The sequence below is a fragment of the Cheilinus undulatus genome, linkage group 5 (genome assembly GCF_018320785.1).
Source record: "Cheilinus undulatus linkage group 5, ASM1832078v1, whole genome shotgun sequence".
NCBI classification, from domain to species: Eukaryota; Metazoa; Chordata; class Actinopteri; order Labriformes; family Labridae; genus Cheilinus; species Cheilinus undulatus.
Genome location: NC_054869.1, coordinates 10916322 through 10933070, shown reverse-complemented (window position 1 = coordinate 10933070; position 16749 = coordinate 10916322). Strand labels below are relative to the sequence as shown.

At 39.8% G+C, this 16749-nt stretch overlaps 1 protein-coding gene across 3 annotated transcripts in view; it reads right to left on the bottom strand.

Annotated features, from left to right (window-relative positions):
* The window catches only part of kat6a (K(lysine) acetyltransferase 6A), a 47593-nt gene that overhangs the window by 14645 nt on the left and 16199 nt on the right, over window positions 1-16749 (bottom strand). For 2 of the 3 annotated variants that reach the window (XM_041787869.1, XM_041787870.1), the window contains 8 exons: window positions 10393-10501; window positions 8125-8240; window positions 7475-7556; window positions 7069-7183; window positions 5482-5798; window positions 3105-3217; window positions 715-830; window positions 203-344 (listed from right to left, as the gene is read on the bottom strand). In XM_041787869.1, coding sequence (XP_041643803.1) covers window positions 203-344; window positions 715-830; window positions 3105-3217; window positions 5482-5798; window positions 7069-7183; window positions 7475-7556; window positions 8125-8240; window positions 10393-10501 — 1110 coding nt within the window. The remainder of the gene's footprint in view (window positions 1-202; window positions 345-714; window positions 831-3104; window positions 3218-5481; window positions 5799-7068; window positions 7184-7474; window positions 7557-8124; window positions 8241-10392; window positions 10502-16749) is intronic. The other variant, XM_041787871.1, reaches the window with a different exon arrangement.

The following is a 16749-nucleotide window of genomic DNA, read 5'->3' as shown; positions in this document are numbered from 1 at the left end:
AAAAGTCGTTCTTATGGACCTGATTTTAAGGTAGTTGGATACAGAGAAGATATGACTTTTTAGTCTGACAGGAAAAACAGGTGTCATTTAAGAAAATCAGGTTCAAAACTAGGATACAATAAAAAGAAATAAAGGCTTGTAAAGATAAGCTTGTGATTTCATTGGATCATCATCATGCCAGGTTTTCTTAACAGTTCCTCACCTCAAACACAGAGACATTATCCTTCCTGTAGATCTCATTAGCAGGAGGGTGGAACCAGCTGCATTTCTTCATGTGCTGGTAGAGGATGCTGCGACTCTTCATGTAGCGCAGGCAAAACTCACACAAGTAGAGCTTGGGTAATCTGAAAAGAAGAAAAAGTCGAACAAAACACAGGAAAATGAGAAATAGTTTTCAATACTGGCTTAACAGACAGATGAGTAGGTAAGATAAGTAGGTTAATCAAGTTAGGTTCCTTTGCTGCTGTTGGAATAAGGATGTACATTTCTTCAGTAATAGCAGGACAGGTTTAATTCACCACCTACATTGATGAAAATGCCACCCTCAGAGAGCCTGAGTCAAATTACCTCCACTGCTCTGGCTGGTTATTTGGTACTGTAATAAGTGATGTTATAATTGAGCTCTATCATGCTGGTACTAATTTCAACACCTACAAGCAGAAGTAAGAGCTCAGAACATTATTCTGATGTGCTTCATTTTGATGTATTAGTTACCTGCTGTACTCTTGTGGGTAGGGAGATGAATACCACGTCTGGATTTCAAATTTTCCAAACTCGATGACTGACGGGCAGCGCATCTGAGGATCTGGTGGACCCGTCACTCCCACTTTCTGTTTGGGTGAACACAAAAGATAGAGAAAGAGATGGAGAGAAATGAAAGATCAATACAGGATTTACTGCTTAAGTGTTCAGCAGATCAGGGGCCAGTAGACATGGACCAAAGGGTAAATAGTAAATGGACTACACCTTTAAAGTGCTTTTACAGTCTTCCACCCACTCAAGGTTCTTTAACCACACGTCACATTCAACCTTTCACTCACATATCCATAGACTCATGGCAGAGGTGGCTATGCTAAGTGCCAAGCAGCCGATTATTATTGTTATAATTACATTCACACCCTTTCATACCACTATGACGACGCCTTCAGGAGCAATTTAAGGTTCAGTGTATTGGCCAGTGACAGTTTGGCCACTGAAGAGATTAGGGACTGAACTGCTGAGGTAATTTTTTGGACTCTGACCCAGACTACCAGTGAGCCACAGCGACCCTAACGGGTATGGGATCTGACACTTTAGAGTGTCAGGTAGGGAGATCTGACACAAAATCACAATTCATGAAAAATGAAAAATGAATACAATTTTTTGCACAGAAACAGTAAAAAATGAAAGGCATGATATTTCTCGGTACAACAGACTTGGGCTGCATTTTCTGACTTAATGAACTGTTTATGGAATGTCAAGTGGCATTGGGTAAAAGACACTTTTTTGGTCGTGAATACGATGATTTCTTGCACATTTTATGCTTCTATTCTATCAATTGGTGCATGATGATATGTATAATAACAGATTTTTGCAGGTGTGCTGAGTTGATTCTAAAATTTAATTGTAAAAAAGTAGAATTATGTTTTTTGTCAGGGAAGACCATCAAAATAAGGGTGGGTCTGGCGGATTTTTTCTGTTTCTCAAAGCGCTGATCTGTTTTTATGGTCAAAGATGAGAGACAATGTTTGCAATCTAGGAGGTGTTACACTAAAAGAAGGAATAAAAAAACATTGGCATCTGTAATCAGCTAAATTGTACCATCAATACCTGCCCTGATTTTCATAACTGGTGCATCTCAACTATAAATAAACAAAGGACAAAGGCAAATTAGTTATTAGGCAAACTAGTGAGATGCAAACATGATTGACACAACATGAGGTTGTATTTCTTTATAAATGTGCAGCAATTTTGGTGAAATAAAGTGGAATCAGTGTGCTAAGTCTTTAAGGCTGCGTCAGCACACGTCTTTGCACATGCTGGCACTGCTAGTAAAGTTCTGCCTTTATGCACGGAGGAATTTATTGTTCTAATTAACTACATTTACCATCAACATGAATGGACATCCTTGTAAACTCTAAGATATGAAAATCTCTTGCATTACATTTAACCGAGACCAGCTTTGCCCTTTGTTTATGATGCTACTCAGCCCTTTTTCCACATCATTAACCCTTACAACTCTGCCAGTGCTGAGCACTAAAACACGGCTCTGAGTACTCCAGTCGGGACCTGAATGGTGTTTAAAAACGACTCCCATGATGCCGGTCAAACAAACCACGCCCTGGTCATTCCACTGCAGCATGAAACTGGACGTTTATGCTGCTCATTAATATTTCTGTACTAACACAGACGAGCGTAACCCGTCGGTTTTATGTCAGTAATACAGCACTTCTGTTTAACGTTCTCATGATATTGACATCAACAATTATACCATAAAAGCCAATAACATTTAACCCCCTTCTGCCTCCAGGAAGCATGGCTACTATAAGCCTATTTAAGTAATGCAGTGGGAAAGATGCAGTCCTTGATTTTCCATCTACGAGTCTTTTAAACTTATCTTTCCATGATCCAAGCTGAAACCATCACTCATTTTTCTGCTAGGCCCCGTGTGCCCTGTATCTGTGGTAAGAGCTGATTTTAATATACATGCTGAATAAGGCAGCTGCTCTGTGGCAAATCATTTCTTTCAGTGCAGAAATACAATGCTCCCTCACAGCTCATTGACTTATTTTCACTCACAAATATACCTACATCGCACAGACATCATTTAGGAAACTGACATCATCTTTTACAACCTTGCTGTTGTCGACTGCTTCTTCCTTCATCATTCTCATCCCCATTAAAATCGAACTCCCTGGCTGCACGCCGTCGGTTTACACAACATCACGTCTGATCACTCCATCCTGTCTCAGCCTCAGTAACAGACAGGCACGTCCCTCCCAGCCTCCCTTGCTAATGCCGTCTCACTCCACACAATTTGGCCTGTCTCCAGCTCCTCCCTCCCCATTTTTGCATCTTTGTTCACACAATAAAAGTATCAGACATTCTTTATTCTGTCCGTGTACCTGTAGTGCCAGCTCCTGGATGTGCCTGAAGAGTTCAATGTCTTTTTCCGTCAGGTTCTCATGACCAGGCAGTTTTTCATCCTCGTCACGCCAGTCGCTGCCGTCTTGATTGTCTGAGGATTGAAATAAGAGTCAACATGAATGCAGCTCTACTGACAGGATTGCTAGACAGGAAGCCAACATGTTGGATGAGTCACTTTTTACAATGATGATTCTGCCACAGCCAGCAAATATGTGCACATACATAACAATTTTCCGAATAAACCCCCCAGACATTTAAACGCTTTCTTTGTAAAGTAGGTGGAGGGTTTTCCTAAGAGAGAAATTAGTCATTTACTATTTTCCTCTGTCTCAACACTCTCCTCTCTGCTTTCCTGAAACAGTTTCTACAAACACAGTTAACTTTACTTAACTTTAAGTACCACAGTTGCTAAGAATGTGAGAAACGAGTCAGTCTGTCAACTCTCTCCCCTCTTTTCATCTTTTTCCTGTGTCAGAGGTCTGCAGTATGCAGTATTTACATTAAGACCCAAATAAAAAACATAAAAACACATAAGATAGTATATTTTTTTTGTCTAGCTAGTAAAAAAAGGCACTTTTACCACATATATCCAATGAGCTAATCACATGGCAGCAACCTGGGCATTTATCCATGTTGCCATGGTGAAAACAATGCATTCAAAGTGACACTGAGCATCAGAAGGTGACAGAAAGCAGATTTAGGTGTCATTTTTACAGACAGGCTGGTTGGAAGCTACAGAACTGAGATTTTCAGATACAGCACTGATGAGTAGATGCAAAGGTGTACCTAATGAAGTGGTTATAGCTAGCGAGAATTAAGCCGTATCATGAGTAATGTTATCCGCATAATATGCAGCACCACCAGTGTATATGACGCGTACTCTTTTTTTGGGTTGTCTCCCTTGGGAAAAAAGCTTCGCAACCTTCTTTCTGTAATGATTTCCACTGTTTTCATTGAAGTCCTAAACGTGATGCTACCGTGCCGCTGAGTAGCCACTTCAGCAGCATTTGTTTTCACCATGTGTAGTATGAACCCCTGCTGGCTACCAGTGCAGTAATTGTGCTCTCCACCTACAGTGATGGTTGCTGGGACCCAAAGCTCCTGAGTCAAGCTGCCCACCTCTGCAGCTAACGTGTTCAATCACAGAATCCTTTCAATCAAACTAGCACTCCAGAAGCTTTATTTATAAAACCATCAACTTCAACTGTCTTCAAATGCAGGATTATGACCCAGTGAAGCAGGCAATGAAAGGGGGTGAACGATCAGTTGTGTAAGGTTGTATGCTTTGTGTGATGGCAGCTGCACTTGCTGCCATGATGGTGTTTGTGTCAACTCTTTATTCCAGTATTTTGGTTCAATCAGAATACAGGATGAAAAAGAATAAGAAAAGTGTCTTATACACTGGATTTTAAGGTTACACGTGCACAATTTCAAAAAACAACACCCACTCTTGTGGTTTAAGGTGCTTTTTTACACTTGTGCAGGACAAACATTTGGATAGTCTGGTTTGATAAAACCTACTTATTCATTATTCAACAAAGTCTTCTAAGTGGGTCAAACGCAGACACCGGTGCCAGTGAAACCTGAAGTGAATGCTCTCAAATTCTGTCAGTTTTTCTCTTTTATTGTTCTGTACTTAAGACTCTCAGTGTGTGTTTTTGGCTCCAGAAAGCTCAGAGGAAATAGAGCCGCATGTGGCCACTTCAAATTGAAAAGCTATTTCTTTTGATGCACAAGCAATGATTTTCTGAGGCAGAAAATTACAAACAAATCCTGCGCTATTATTTTCTTGGTCTGTTATTCTCAAATACTCGCCATCAGGGCTGAATCTTTATACAATGGGACCAACAACACTGAAGCGCCGTGTATTTGGAGAGGATGCTAAAGATACTCAGTGTCTTTTAATGTTACATATCCTAAAATTCCAGTTTACTTTAATGTAAATTTTCATTGCTGGCATAGCCTTGGAGTTCATGTACTATTTGAGGGGTCAATGCTTTCGTATTAAAAATTAAATGTTTTATGTCAACATGAATTGTCACTTGTGATTCACTGTTCGCACATTTTGTACATTGTGAAAACAAACTTCAAATCTAAAAAAAAACATGACTTCATTTTATGCACAATGTAAAAAATTAAGGTACTCCACAACAAGTTTACATGCCTTTATATATACTTGAGATAGCCTATCTCCATACTGCATGTCTACCTGTTTTAATTATGTTTTACTGTGAATGGTCAGAGTTTTCCCCCCACTGGAGATATTGAAAACTTAATTTTCTTGAAGTAACCATTTCCTGCAGTCCAGTAATGGTGTTTTTTGTGTCCAAGCACAAAACCCCAGCTTATCCTTACCCCCTCTGTCATCTCCTTCTCCTTTACGACTGGATTTCTTACGGATGCGACACTGCTGCGAGTAGTCCACCACTTCCTGTCGTGCTTTGCGGCCCTCAGGTGACGGTGTGAAGAACTTTGTGAGCGCGTCGATGAGGCCCTTGGTCTTGTTGTTGAAGCGCAGGCCGCTCTGCGAGAGGTCGTCATCGTCTCGAAGCGAAAACAGAAGCCTGTCGTCACCTGGGTAACCTTCGCAGGACGAGCTGGAGGAGGAGTTGGCCGAGGCCGAGCGCTTCCGCCGACCACGCCCACCCATCTTCTTGAAGGGCCGCCCTGGCCTGCAGAGGAAAAGGAGGAGTCTGGTTAGGCTGGCCACATGCTAGATGATTTTCTAATCCTAAATGATATTAAAAAATATGGGGGACCACAGACATAAAGACAGTTTCACACCCTTTTTCATTTTATAAAGGACTCAGCCAGACCTTGAGACCATGTCCATGGCAGGCCACTAAGATCTTAAATGATAAATCTCATGTTTTACATCCAGAGTATGAACTGTTGCCCTCCAGTAAGAGGTTCAGGGTCCCTGGCTTTAGACTGAACAGATTTAAAATTCATTTATTCCTCTGTCTATAAAGCTCTTAAAAACAGCAAAAAAGGCAGCAATGGTAATGGAGTGGACTGATTTCTCTTGCATTTTGCATCAGTACTCTGTGAAAATCCAGAGGTCTTTATATTCTAGTTTTTTGTGTGTGTGTTTTTTACTGCATTTTTCCAACACTTTACATTGACCCTAAAAAAAATACATGCTATAAAGTCCACCTCAGCATCTTTATAATACTCCTTATTTTTCTAAGTTACTTTAAAGCATTAATATGTCAATGGTCTCTTTACAGTTGCAGCCGATCAGCCGTATCTCAATTTAATTGAGAGGTTTTCAATATTTTATTTTCATTAGTCTATGCAGACTGTAACCACTTTAATATTGAAATTCAACAACACAATTTAAGACCTCATATTCTTGCAAAAATGACTTTTTAAAAGCTTTTTATAATGGATTTTTCAATTTTAAATACTTGACATGTATAAAGGTGAAACTCTGGCTTGGTGTTAATGTTTGCAGGCTGTAAAACTGTGTAATATCCTGTTAGTGACACTGGCCAGTCTGCTCACTCTCACTGGTTGTTGTGGGTATTCTGTCAGAGACAGTTTGACCTAGAATCACAAAAATCAAACATGTTTGACATTTGCAATCTGAGGTCAGAGAGGCTCAGATGCGGCTGGTGGCAGTACAATAATCGTGCTGACACCACGCACTTGATGGTTATTTGGAGAAAATATCATTTGTGGCAAACCTTGACTCAGTACACGCCCCCTCGGGTCTTAACTCAGTCTTTAAATCCTGTAGTGTGTGGCCAGCTTTAGCACTGTTATGGGACCAGATTTGTACCTCCAGCACAACTAAACTTTCCTCTGTGCTTCAAAAATATCTACAAGCTCATGTAGGGTCAATGTTACAGCTGTTAGGTTGTTCAGACAAAAAAATGCTGGGATTCTCCACAGCGCTGACTCTTATGAAGATGCCATTAGCTGAAGGCATTTCTTTACCTGCTCTTGGGCCGCCCCAGCGGTGCGTTGTAGCGCCGTTTGATTTGTGCTGCCTTTTCGTGTAAAAGCTTCTTTCCCTTTTTCCTGGGTTGGCAGATTTGACAAATCCACATGCCTGGGAGAACAGAAAGAAGAAAAAAAGCACATGCTCACATGCACTGAAGTGGATTAGACAAGACAGGCTTCAGTGCAGATACCAACACGCTCCGGGTATCGCATACATTAGCTCTTAATGGTGAAGCATTAGGTGCTTCATTAGAGCTGGAGACAACAACTCCAGAAATCATTTAGTGTGACTTTAAAATCATATGGGTGGTTGTGTATGAGCTCTGTGCAGTATTTCAAAGGTACAAGTGGCTTTGAATAAGTGATGAAGAGGTGGGTGATAAGTTAAAGGAGCAATTACCTTTTGGCATCCGTGTGAGCGGAGGATCACAGCACTCCATGTGGAAGCCCCGGTCGCAAGAGTCACAGAACAACATGTTGTCCTAAAGAAATACATAAAAACATGAGTGCCAAGTCAAAGGGACCATTTCAACAGTGAGGTATCATACTTGCTACACATAATAACCCTGAATGATAGGTTTACTTAATGCCTAACTTTAAATAATCAATAATTCAGGGGCATCCAAGTCCAGCAAGGTGAATGTGTTGTACTATGCTGGATGATGTGATTTAAAGGGCTCAAGATCTGGCAATCTTTTCTTGCATTTTTGCACAAATGCTTTTAGATACATCACATTTTATTTCTGTGATCTTTTTCTCTCAACACTGCATCCTTAAATCTTATCAAAGCATCCATTATATTCTACTCTCCATCCTTGTGGATGAATTTCATCATCTTGTGCAGCTAAACCTCCCTACCATCATTTGAATAACAATTCCTCACATGACAAATAGGAGAAAAAAGTGAGATCATGCTGAGGCAGACTAAAATAGCTCAATCCCAGGACCACAGATATGTTTATCAGCATCTCTATCTGGCACTTAAGCAGAGAAAAGACACTCACAGATGCTGTTTGGCTGCCAGTGCGCCATATTCACTCATCCACTCACCGCATTCTTTCCTTGATCCTGACAGCTGCTGCAAGTCTTGCATTCAATGCACTGCCACCACAGAGCTTTGACTCGAGCCGTGAGCTCTGGGGAGAACTTGAGACAGGACGGGTGGCCTGCAGGTAGACACACACACACATAGAAACAAGTGAGTCAATGTCACAGACTTTTTTTTGTTGCTGCTGACTGACAGCTGTGACCCACTTGCATCATTTTAGGAGGAGGAAAAAAAAAAGGCTCCTTTTGGATTTGAAAGCCCTCGCCGAATCAAACCTGGCTGCATAAAGAGTGTTCAAACGTAAATGACAATCTGTCAGAGCGCTGCTTTTGCTCTGTTTGAAGAGTAGCAAACAAGAACGCCATGTCTGGGACAGAAACCCACTGAGGGAAGAGGAGGAACATGATCTCCTTTGCTTTCAATAAGCTATCTCAGTGAGATGTTAGAGAAAAAGACAGATTAAAATTATTCTGAAACATTGTTTGTTTTCATTTATTACATTCATATTGTTCAAGATTAAGTATCCTGACCCAAAAAGGAATGGAGATAAAAGCAGAAAAACAAATTAACACAACAAGGCTACTAAAAAGATTTATGATTTAATCAAACAGGGCTCTATTTCCTAAAGAAACTGTTCTAAGCTGAAAGCTATGACTGGAGGCTTTGAAAAGGCTGATTCACATAAATATACACTGAAGTGGAAATTGCAGACTAATTGTATCTGCTGAAAGACCTTGAAATGGCGAACTACAGGAATTAGATTGTAATGTGTTACTATGTGAAGGCGAGGTGTAAATTAGTTAGATTTCAATGCTGAGCTCAAGTGTTAGCATGAGATCAAAGCTAAAACTGAATTAGGGCTGGGCAATTAATAAATCCACAATCTGTTTGTACCAGATCAAACCCAATTGCATCAAATTGTTCTATATTTTACTGAATTGCCAGTGAATCAAATCGTAGCCTGTGAATCAAGATTTGAATCGAATCGGCTTCCTCCTCTCTCTCTCTCTCCATGTGCAGAAGCATTTGGTTGGAAATATGACCATATATCTGTTTTTTAACTTTCATAACCATGATCATCTTTGGTATGGTTAAACCTTAAGATAATGGCAATATGTATGAATACTTCAGTGGAGTTTTAGGCAGCTTCAACAGCCCAATAGCAGCTAAAGTATTTTTTTCTTTTTACATCCTCATTCCTTAAACCTTTAAATCTGTTTAAAGGACTGAAGTTTAAGGTTTGAACTACATTTATGTATCAGTATTGGCTAAAATAAATTTGTTAATATCAGTATATTGGACATCAGTAAAAATCCAACATATCATTTGTTATTGTACTATTTATAACAGGTATTAATACTTAACCTAAATTTTACAAAACCTTACTTCAAAGCAAGAAATGACCCAATGCTGGGTAAACAGAATCTGTATTTTTGTAGTGGTAATAAACCAGGTACTGATATTGATTGGTCTTGCGTTTAATAATCTTTTACTTTGACATCCCTACCATTTTCCAAACACCATTTACATCATGCATGAGCTTAACCAATGAATCATCTCATCAGTCGGTCAAATCAGCAGAAATGCTCAATTGGTCCAACACCTCTGTAATTATCAATGGACAGATGCCGATGACACTAGACATTAATTTGAAAAGACCAGTACACCTAGCAGGTAAGTTGTTAATGCTGGAGACGGTTTCACTGCAAGTAAAGGCAAGCAAATAAAAAAGTTGCAGTATAAGTTTACATGTAAACACTGACAGCACATCATTGCTGATGTTTAAGTAGTTACTCAGAGTTACAGAGGTTGTGAAGGGAGTGGAATGTAAACGCTGAAGTATGTGGTTTCCTGAAACAACACTCATAGTCTCAGGATGTTAACTTAGCAGTGTGTCGCTGCATCTAAAGATTTTAGATGGCATGATCCCTGCCTTGTGTAAAAGTATCACATCTATTTAAAAAAAAAAAGAGTGGGACCTTGATATAAATCATTCTAGTCTAGGTAATCAAGAGGGTTTGAAAAATATCACAGGCCTTTAATTTATACTGCTTCAAACATAAAAAAAACTTCTTCAGGTTGCAGTGACTTTAATCTTTTTTTAAGTACTTGCTTCCATGAGCATGGTTTGAGGAATATAAGGAGCCCTCCTGCTGTCTCTCTTTATCACATCTACACTTTGCAGACAGCTGATTGGATCTTCTTCCTCTGTGGTTGTTTTTTTGGACTACTAAACTAAAGCTCAGGTCTGTTCACAAAGCTGCACTCACCGCTGTTCCCACAGTCAGCACAGGAGATGAGCTCCTCCGGCCTCTTATCGCGGTTCTGCTCCTTGGTGCCCAAACAGAAGCTGCAGATGGGGATTGGCTCTGCCACCGGCTGGCAGACGGACAGAGCAGAAGGGAAAGGAAAGGGGGAGGGAGGGCATAGGAGAGAGGGGAGAAAGTTAAGACTGTCAGTCAACTTAACAGCTTAATTGTACAAATGAACACAACAAAGTGGCCTTGTGTGTGCTGCCACAGTGGATGACTGGAGCTGAGTGTATTAACAAGGACAAGAGCAGACTGGAAACTACAATGACACCATAGAGCATGTGGATCTATGAACAGACAGTTAAGGATAATGAAGAGCACGAGAGTCACTCTGATGAGTGTGATTGCATAATTTATGTGGCATGTCATGTTAGAAGCTGCCATCGCGTGCTGGGTCTCCACTGACTCCTGTGCTGGATCAGAGGCTCTAACACACTTCCTTTGGTTGGATGGCTATGACTCCTAATTCAACATGATCCAAATGGACACTGGGTAAAACTGAATGAACAGTGCATTGACCGTATAAGAGATAGGCCATGATTTTTGAATTTTTAAATAGTCATTAATAAAAAAAACATTGATTTCATACAACTATCGGCTCAATTTACAGCTACATTTTTTCATTTATTTTCACAGTCTCCTGGTACTATAGCCAGACAGTTGCCATAGCAGGAAGAAGTAATTGTAACATGTAGAAATGCATGATACTGGATCATTGCTGATATAAAATATTTTCAATTTTCCACATTCATTTTAGGCATTATGGATATATAAATTTAGTTCAGACCTAAAACTTCAGTCCTTAAAAAAGGTTAACGTTAACAGCACACTCAGGAGTTAATCGCTCCCTCTCTACTCAGTCTTTGCACAACTGCAACATGCACTCTAGACCACTGGTTCTCAGTTGGTCTTGGATCAGGACCCACTAGCACCTCCTTATGAGATGGCAACCCAGATTTTCTAAAATGGTCAACTGCAGAAATTTATTTAATGAAAAATGTGTTAGTTCAGACTGTAAATGGAATGAAACGTGACTGAACATACACTGGATAACACCAACATATTTTGAAAACACATCATTGAAGAAATAAATAAGTTGCACAGGGAATAATACAGACTTCAGGTCTTATTTATCCACAGTGCACTGTATTTACTTCATGGCAATTAGCCCTTAGGTTGCCCTTGTTCTTCTTGCACTATTATTGCTCCTTAGCACATCTTCACATAGCACTTTTGCATTACTTGGTGGTAATTTTTTTGTGTTTTTTATGTCTTTTTTTGGCTTTTTAATTGGGTCATATTTCCCTGCTGTTGTTGTCTTTGTGGGCTCCTGCTGCAAAACTAATCTCCCTTTGTGGGACAATAAAGAGAATCTGAATCTGAAGAAGACAGCGTGGAAATCAGTATTTTCTTGAAAAATTTGCTTATAATCAGCTTTGTTATTGAGGCGAAGGAAGATAATTAAGTTGAAATCCTCGTTATCACAGTAAGAAAAAACAAAAATGTATCACTGTATTGTATGACCACCTAGGGCTTCTACACAGCCACATTTTTGTCCTGTTACACATTCATGACCCACTGGAAACAGCTTTGCTGTCCACTTTTGGGTCTTCACCCACCAGGTGAGAACCACTGCTCTAGACTGTCTGGTGTGTGCCAGAAGCGCCACTTTGCTCTGCTAAGCTCAAAATACACACCACATCTTTTTCAGGGGACCACTGCCAAAATCTGTCAATCCACATATCCACCGATCTCAATAAAGGCAAAAAGACCAAAAAATAGTCTTAAAAAAGAAGAAATGCACATAGCAAGTTTCAAAATACAACAAAATGCACATACTCCGGACCACAAATCTCATCACTATATCGAAATTACATCCCATGCTGTGGTACAAGCCACAGGTCAGCACCAGGTCAGAGCCATAGGGATAACATGACACCATGAATGATGTGAAATAAATTTTTGAGGTTTTACGACACCACTCATCCTTTCTAAAAAACATAAAAACATATAACTCCCAAAGTATTGAAATGAACAGCCAACCAGCCTCAAAAAGTAATCTGTTATTTACAACTTACTCTTACATTAGAGCTGTTATCGCGTGATCATGCAATCCCATGCAAATGCATGGTTCTGCAGTGATCTCTCATCTTAGGGCAGTATGTGCTGCACTATGCATCAGAAAACCGACCCAAGGGGGCAAGGGTGACCTCCGTCGGTCAAAGCAAAACTGCTCTGAGCACAAAACACTGCACATGTGGAGTATGTGGAATGTCTGGGTAAGCAGTTTGATTGTTTTGCCAGTGACTTTCCAAGAGTAATTTTTGTTTGAATGCACACCCCTAACTTGCATTGCTGCTCAAAACACATTTCAAATACATGTTATATTCACCCATTGACAGACACATTCACACAATGTTGGCTTAAGTGCTACATAATGTCTTATCAGTATTAACTAATCCCATTAAAACACAGTCAGATGCCATCAGAAGCACTCTGGAGTTCAGTGAACCAACTCTCTTTCTACTTAAGACAGCAGATCCTAAAACTGAGCCACTGGGTCTGTGTAAATATTTTAGAGACTCCCCAAAAACACAAATCATAACAGCAAGTGTGTGTTCAGACTCAAGGCAAACACATCATCGGATATGCATACCAAACCAAAACCACAGCAGGTTTGTGTCCAGGAAAACAAAAGGCAGGAAAACACTTAACATGTTGCTCGACATCAAATAGCACTGTGTGTCCAATAAAGCTGAAAAATCACATCCCTAAAGCACTGCAGGTGCACTTCACACAGGAACAAACACAAGAGGTGGGGGGTGACTCTCCTTGAAAGTTTCTGGAGCCTGGAAGACCTGAGGGGAAGTGGTGGCTTACTGCTACTTTAGAGTTTACCACGAGTTATTTTCTGCAACACTTTCTGTTTGCTGCAAAGCATCTGTATCTAACAGATAGGAGCAAGTCAAGTTTATTCTGTAGTCAAAACTGAACCATAAAAATGTCCAAACTATGGCACTGATATTTAGTATTTACATCAATGTCAAATTAACAAGTATACGGCTTAGCTGACTAAAATCCTCCTTTTGTCCTTTTCAACCAGGACTTTCTGACAAGGATCATATTTTAAAAATTCTCTAGCATACAAAAAAATACCAAAGCAATGTGGCTGGTTGCCGATATCTGTCCTGATGCAGCTTGTTTTTTTAGAAACCATCTGTGCAAATTAAAGCTAATAATAATAATGCAGGTTTTATGGTGCTGTATCGATTCTCCTGACCCCCACATCAATACAATAAATAGATTAAAAAACAGCCTTTTATTTCCCTCAAACTCATGTAATCACAAACACCTCCACGCTTGCTAATATTTCTGTCTGTTTACTAAAACTGCCACAAGCAAAAAGAAGCAGCTCTGGTCTACATAAAGAGGTAAAAGAGAAACAATACATCAGTTTATAGTTGATTCATAGCTGATGGCTGTTAAGAGTTAAAGGTCTGCAGCTCTGCACAAAATGTGCAAAAAAACTTAGTTTTGTCGTTCTGCTGCTCTCTATCTGTGTGCTGTATGTCTCTGGGTGTACCATTGAACTTTCAGCTAAACAGAAAGATAGTTTAACTCAGATCAGCAATGCCAACATATGTAAAGTTTTTTTTCAGCATCTCATTAAGATGCAAAACTTACATGAGGGTCTTCAACAACACTATAAAGACAGCAATATCACAGGATATATACTTTTAGTCATGACATGTGGATTGTTTGCTCTAAGTTCTACAGTATTACACACTGACGTTCCCCCAGAAATGTCCCAAACAGGAAGATAAAACCCTCAAGAACAAATAACAGCCAGAGTCTGTGCAGATCACAAAAATCTTAGATTTTTGCTGCTATAGAAACAAGACTGCTACTGATCTTGTTGATTTTTACTACTGTTGTATTAAAATTCTAAATTTTGGCGTTGTGAAGACCTTATATTCTAATGACCTGGAATAAGAATAGTGAATCTAATGGCTTGGTCTCAAAAACACACCATGTGCTGTTTTCTCTATAGCAAGGACAGCATCAAGTGATGCAAACCGAATCAAACACATCGTGGTGTGATACAAACAGGAAATGAGCAGCGTTCTCACTTATTCAAAGGAACAGTTTGTTTGACATCTTTATATTTATAATGTTAGGTAGAGACACCTGTCAATGTTGTGCAGCCTTACTGGAGGTTTCTATAAGAAGGGTTTCCTGACTGGTTTCACATTCACATCTTCGCTGTCAGGGTGCACAGGCGCTGTTTATTATGCTGACAGCAATAATTATCAGTTCAACTTTTGGAACAGAGCCACACTCAACAGTGTCACCTCCCCTTACTGACCAATCAAAATCAAGCAGGGTGGGAATTCTGATAAAGGTAGAGGAGAAACTAATCGAACATATGTTTAGAGGGTCAAGGTTCGAGGTCTACAGCTGCTGCTGATTTCAGGACAGGATTTCTGTACATTGTTTTCATGTTTTCTTGGCGATATATCCTTATAATACAGAAACCTACAGCACAGGGCAATCTAAAATATTTCAAGATAGCTCTAAATACTACAGAAGAAAACAGAGGCCAGCTTTCTGAACCCAGCAACAATAAACACGAATGAGAAGCACTCTGAAACTGAGGTTGTGAGCGCTGAAAATGCCGACTGAGGACACAGCAATGGAAAAGCCACAACTCACATGACATCTGGGCTGATGCCTGCCAGCAGGCATCTGAGAGACAAAGTAAATGGGGATTTCATGATCAGTTGAGACTGTTCGCCCAGAATACTAAAACATTATGATTAGTTTGATTCCCACACTAGCTAGTGCAGCAAAAAATTAATGGTTGTAATGACTTTCATGACTAAAAACTACCACACAAGAGAAGAAAAAAAAACAGTCTATAACAACCTCTTAGGGCAGACTGCTTGGACCCTTTTCCTGCTCAAAAAGTTGTAGCAGGGCTTGAAAATCACAGCATCAATCCAACCTGAAATAACTGCTAGGGATGGACAGATGCATCAGTTTAAAACCAGTATCGACTGATATGGGCCCTTTGATAAACATCAGCCATCTGCAAATATTTCTGGCAGCTGCAGATGTTTATTTGTTGTGTCCTAACGTCTTAATGTTGGCATTTAGCACGGCTAATATCTGATTTAAGAAATAGATTTACTATTGGGCTGAAGATGTGACCTGCTGATCTGTTTTCATGGTCAAACATGAGAGAAAATACTGCCACTGTTGGAGTGTTACCGGTGCATGCCTAATCATTGCATACTAATTTGTAATTAAAATTTCAGCACATTGTAAATAACCATGAGACAAAAAAGGCTTGTTTTTGGGAAGGTTTCGCATAATTTGCAAACAAACGTAAACACAGTAAAACCCAAATGCAAGCTGCACCAGCACGAGTCTGTTTGGGGTTCTCCCAGAGGGATAAAATGCTTAAATGGTTTCCTACATACAGACAACTCCAGAACATGCAGTTTTTCCATGCAGCTGTGTAGCTTTTTCAAGTACCATATGTATTACCATGTGGAGTTTACACTCCTGCTAGCTACCAGCATGGCAGCTGAGCTATCAGCCTGCAGTGATAGCGGTGAAATACATGAATACATGATTCACCCTGCTCACCTCCTCTGGTGATGTGCTCCCTTTAACGGAGGAGTGTTTTCATTCAAAACAACTTCCCAGGCTGGTTCACTTAACGGTATACCAGCGTTTTCTGTAAATGCAGGATTATGGCCCAGCGAGGGAGAAAAGCGGGTAAAAAGTGACACTGCCAAGCCTGTCTGTATTGCTGGGCATTCCAGCAATTTTCAAGAAATGGCCGCATGCAAAACAAAATAAATCATGGAGAATTATCAATAACATCAGGTCACCTGCAATGTTTAATAAAGCAGCTGCAACTGCAGCTATGATTGTGCATGCCTCAGCATGTTCTATTATTCATAATAGTTTATAGAAAACGGCTAACTTTTCAAGTGAAAATAGCTGTAGAGTGTCTTACACACCAGGTTTAACAACATTTTTAACATTACTCTCAAAATTGGGTAACCTTATCCTTGAACATGACAAATGTACAGGGTAGCAGCTAAAACGACTGAAAATTAAAAAATACCCCCTGAAAAATACATCTGACTACATGATTTAGATTATATAATGTGATCACTCTTGTCCCAAAAAAGATTACAAGGTGCATTTAAGGTCATAAAATACCTTTCAGACATGTATTCGACTATTAATCCTTAGGGAATAATAATGTTAATAAAACAATGTGTGAGGATGGTGTAATGA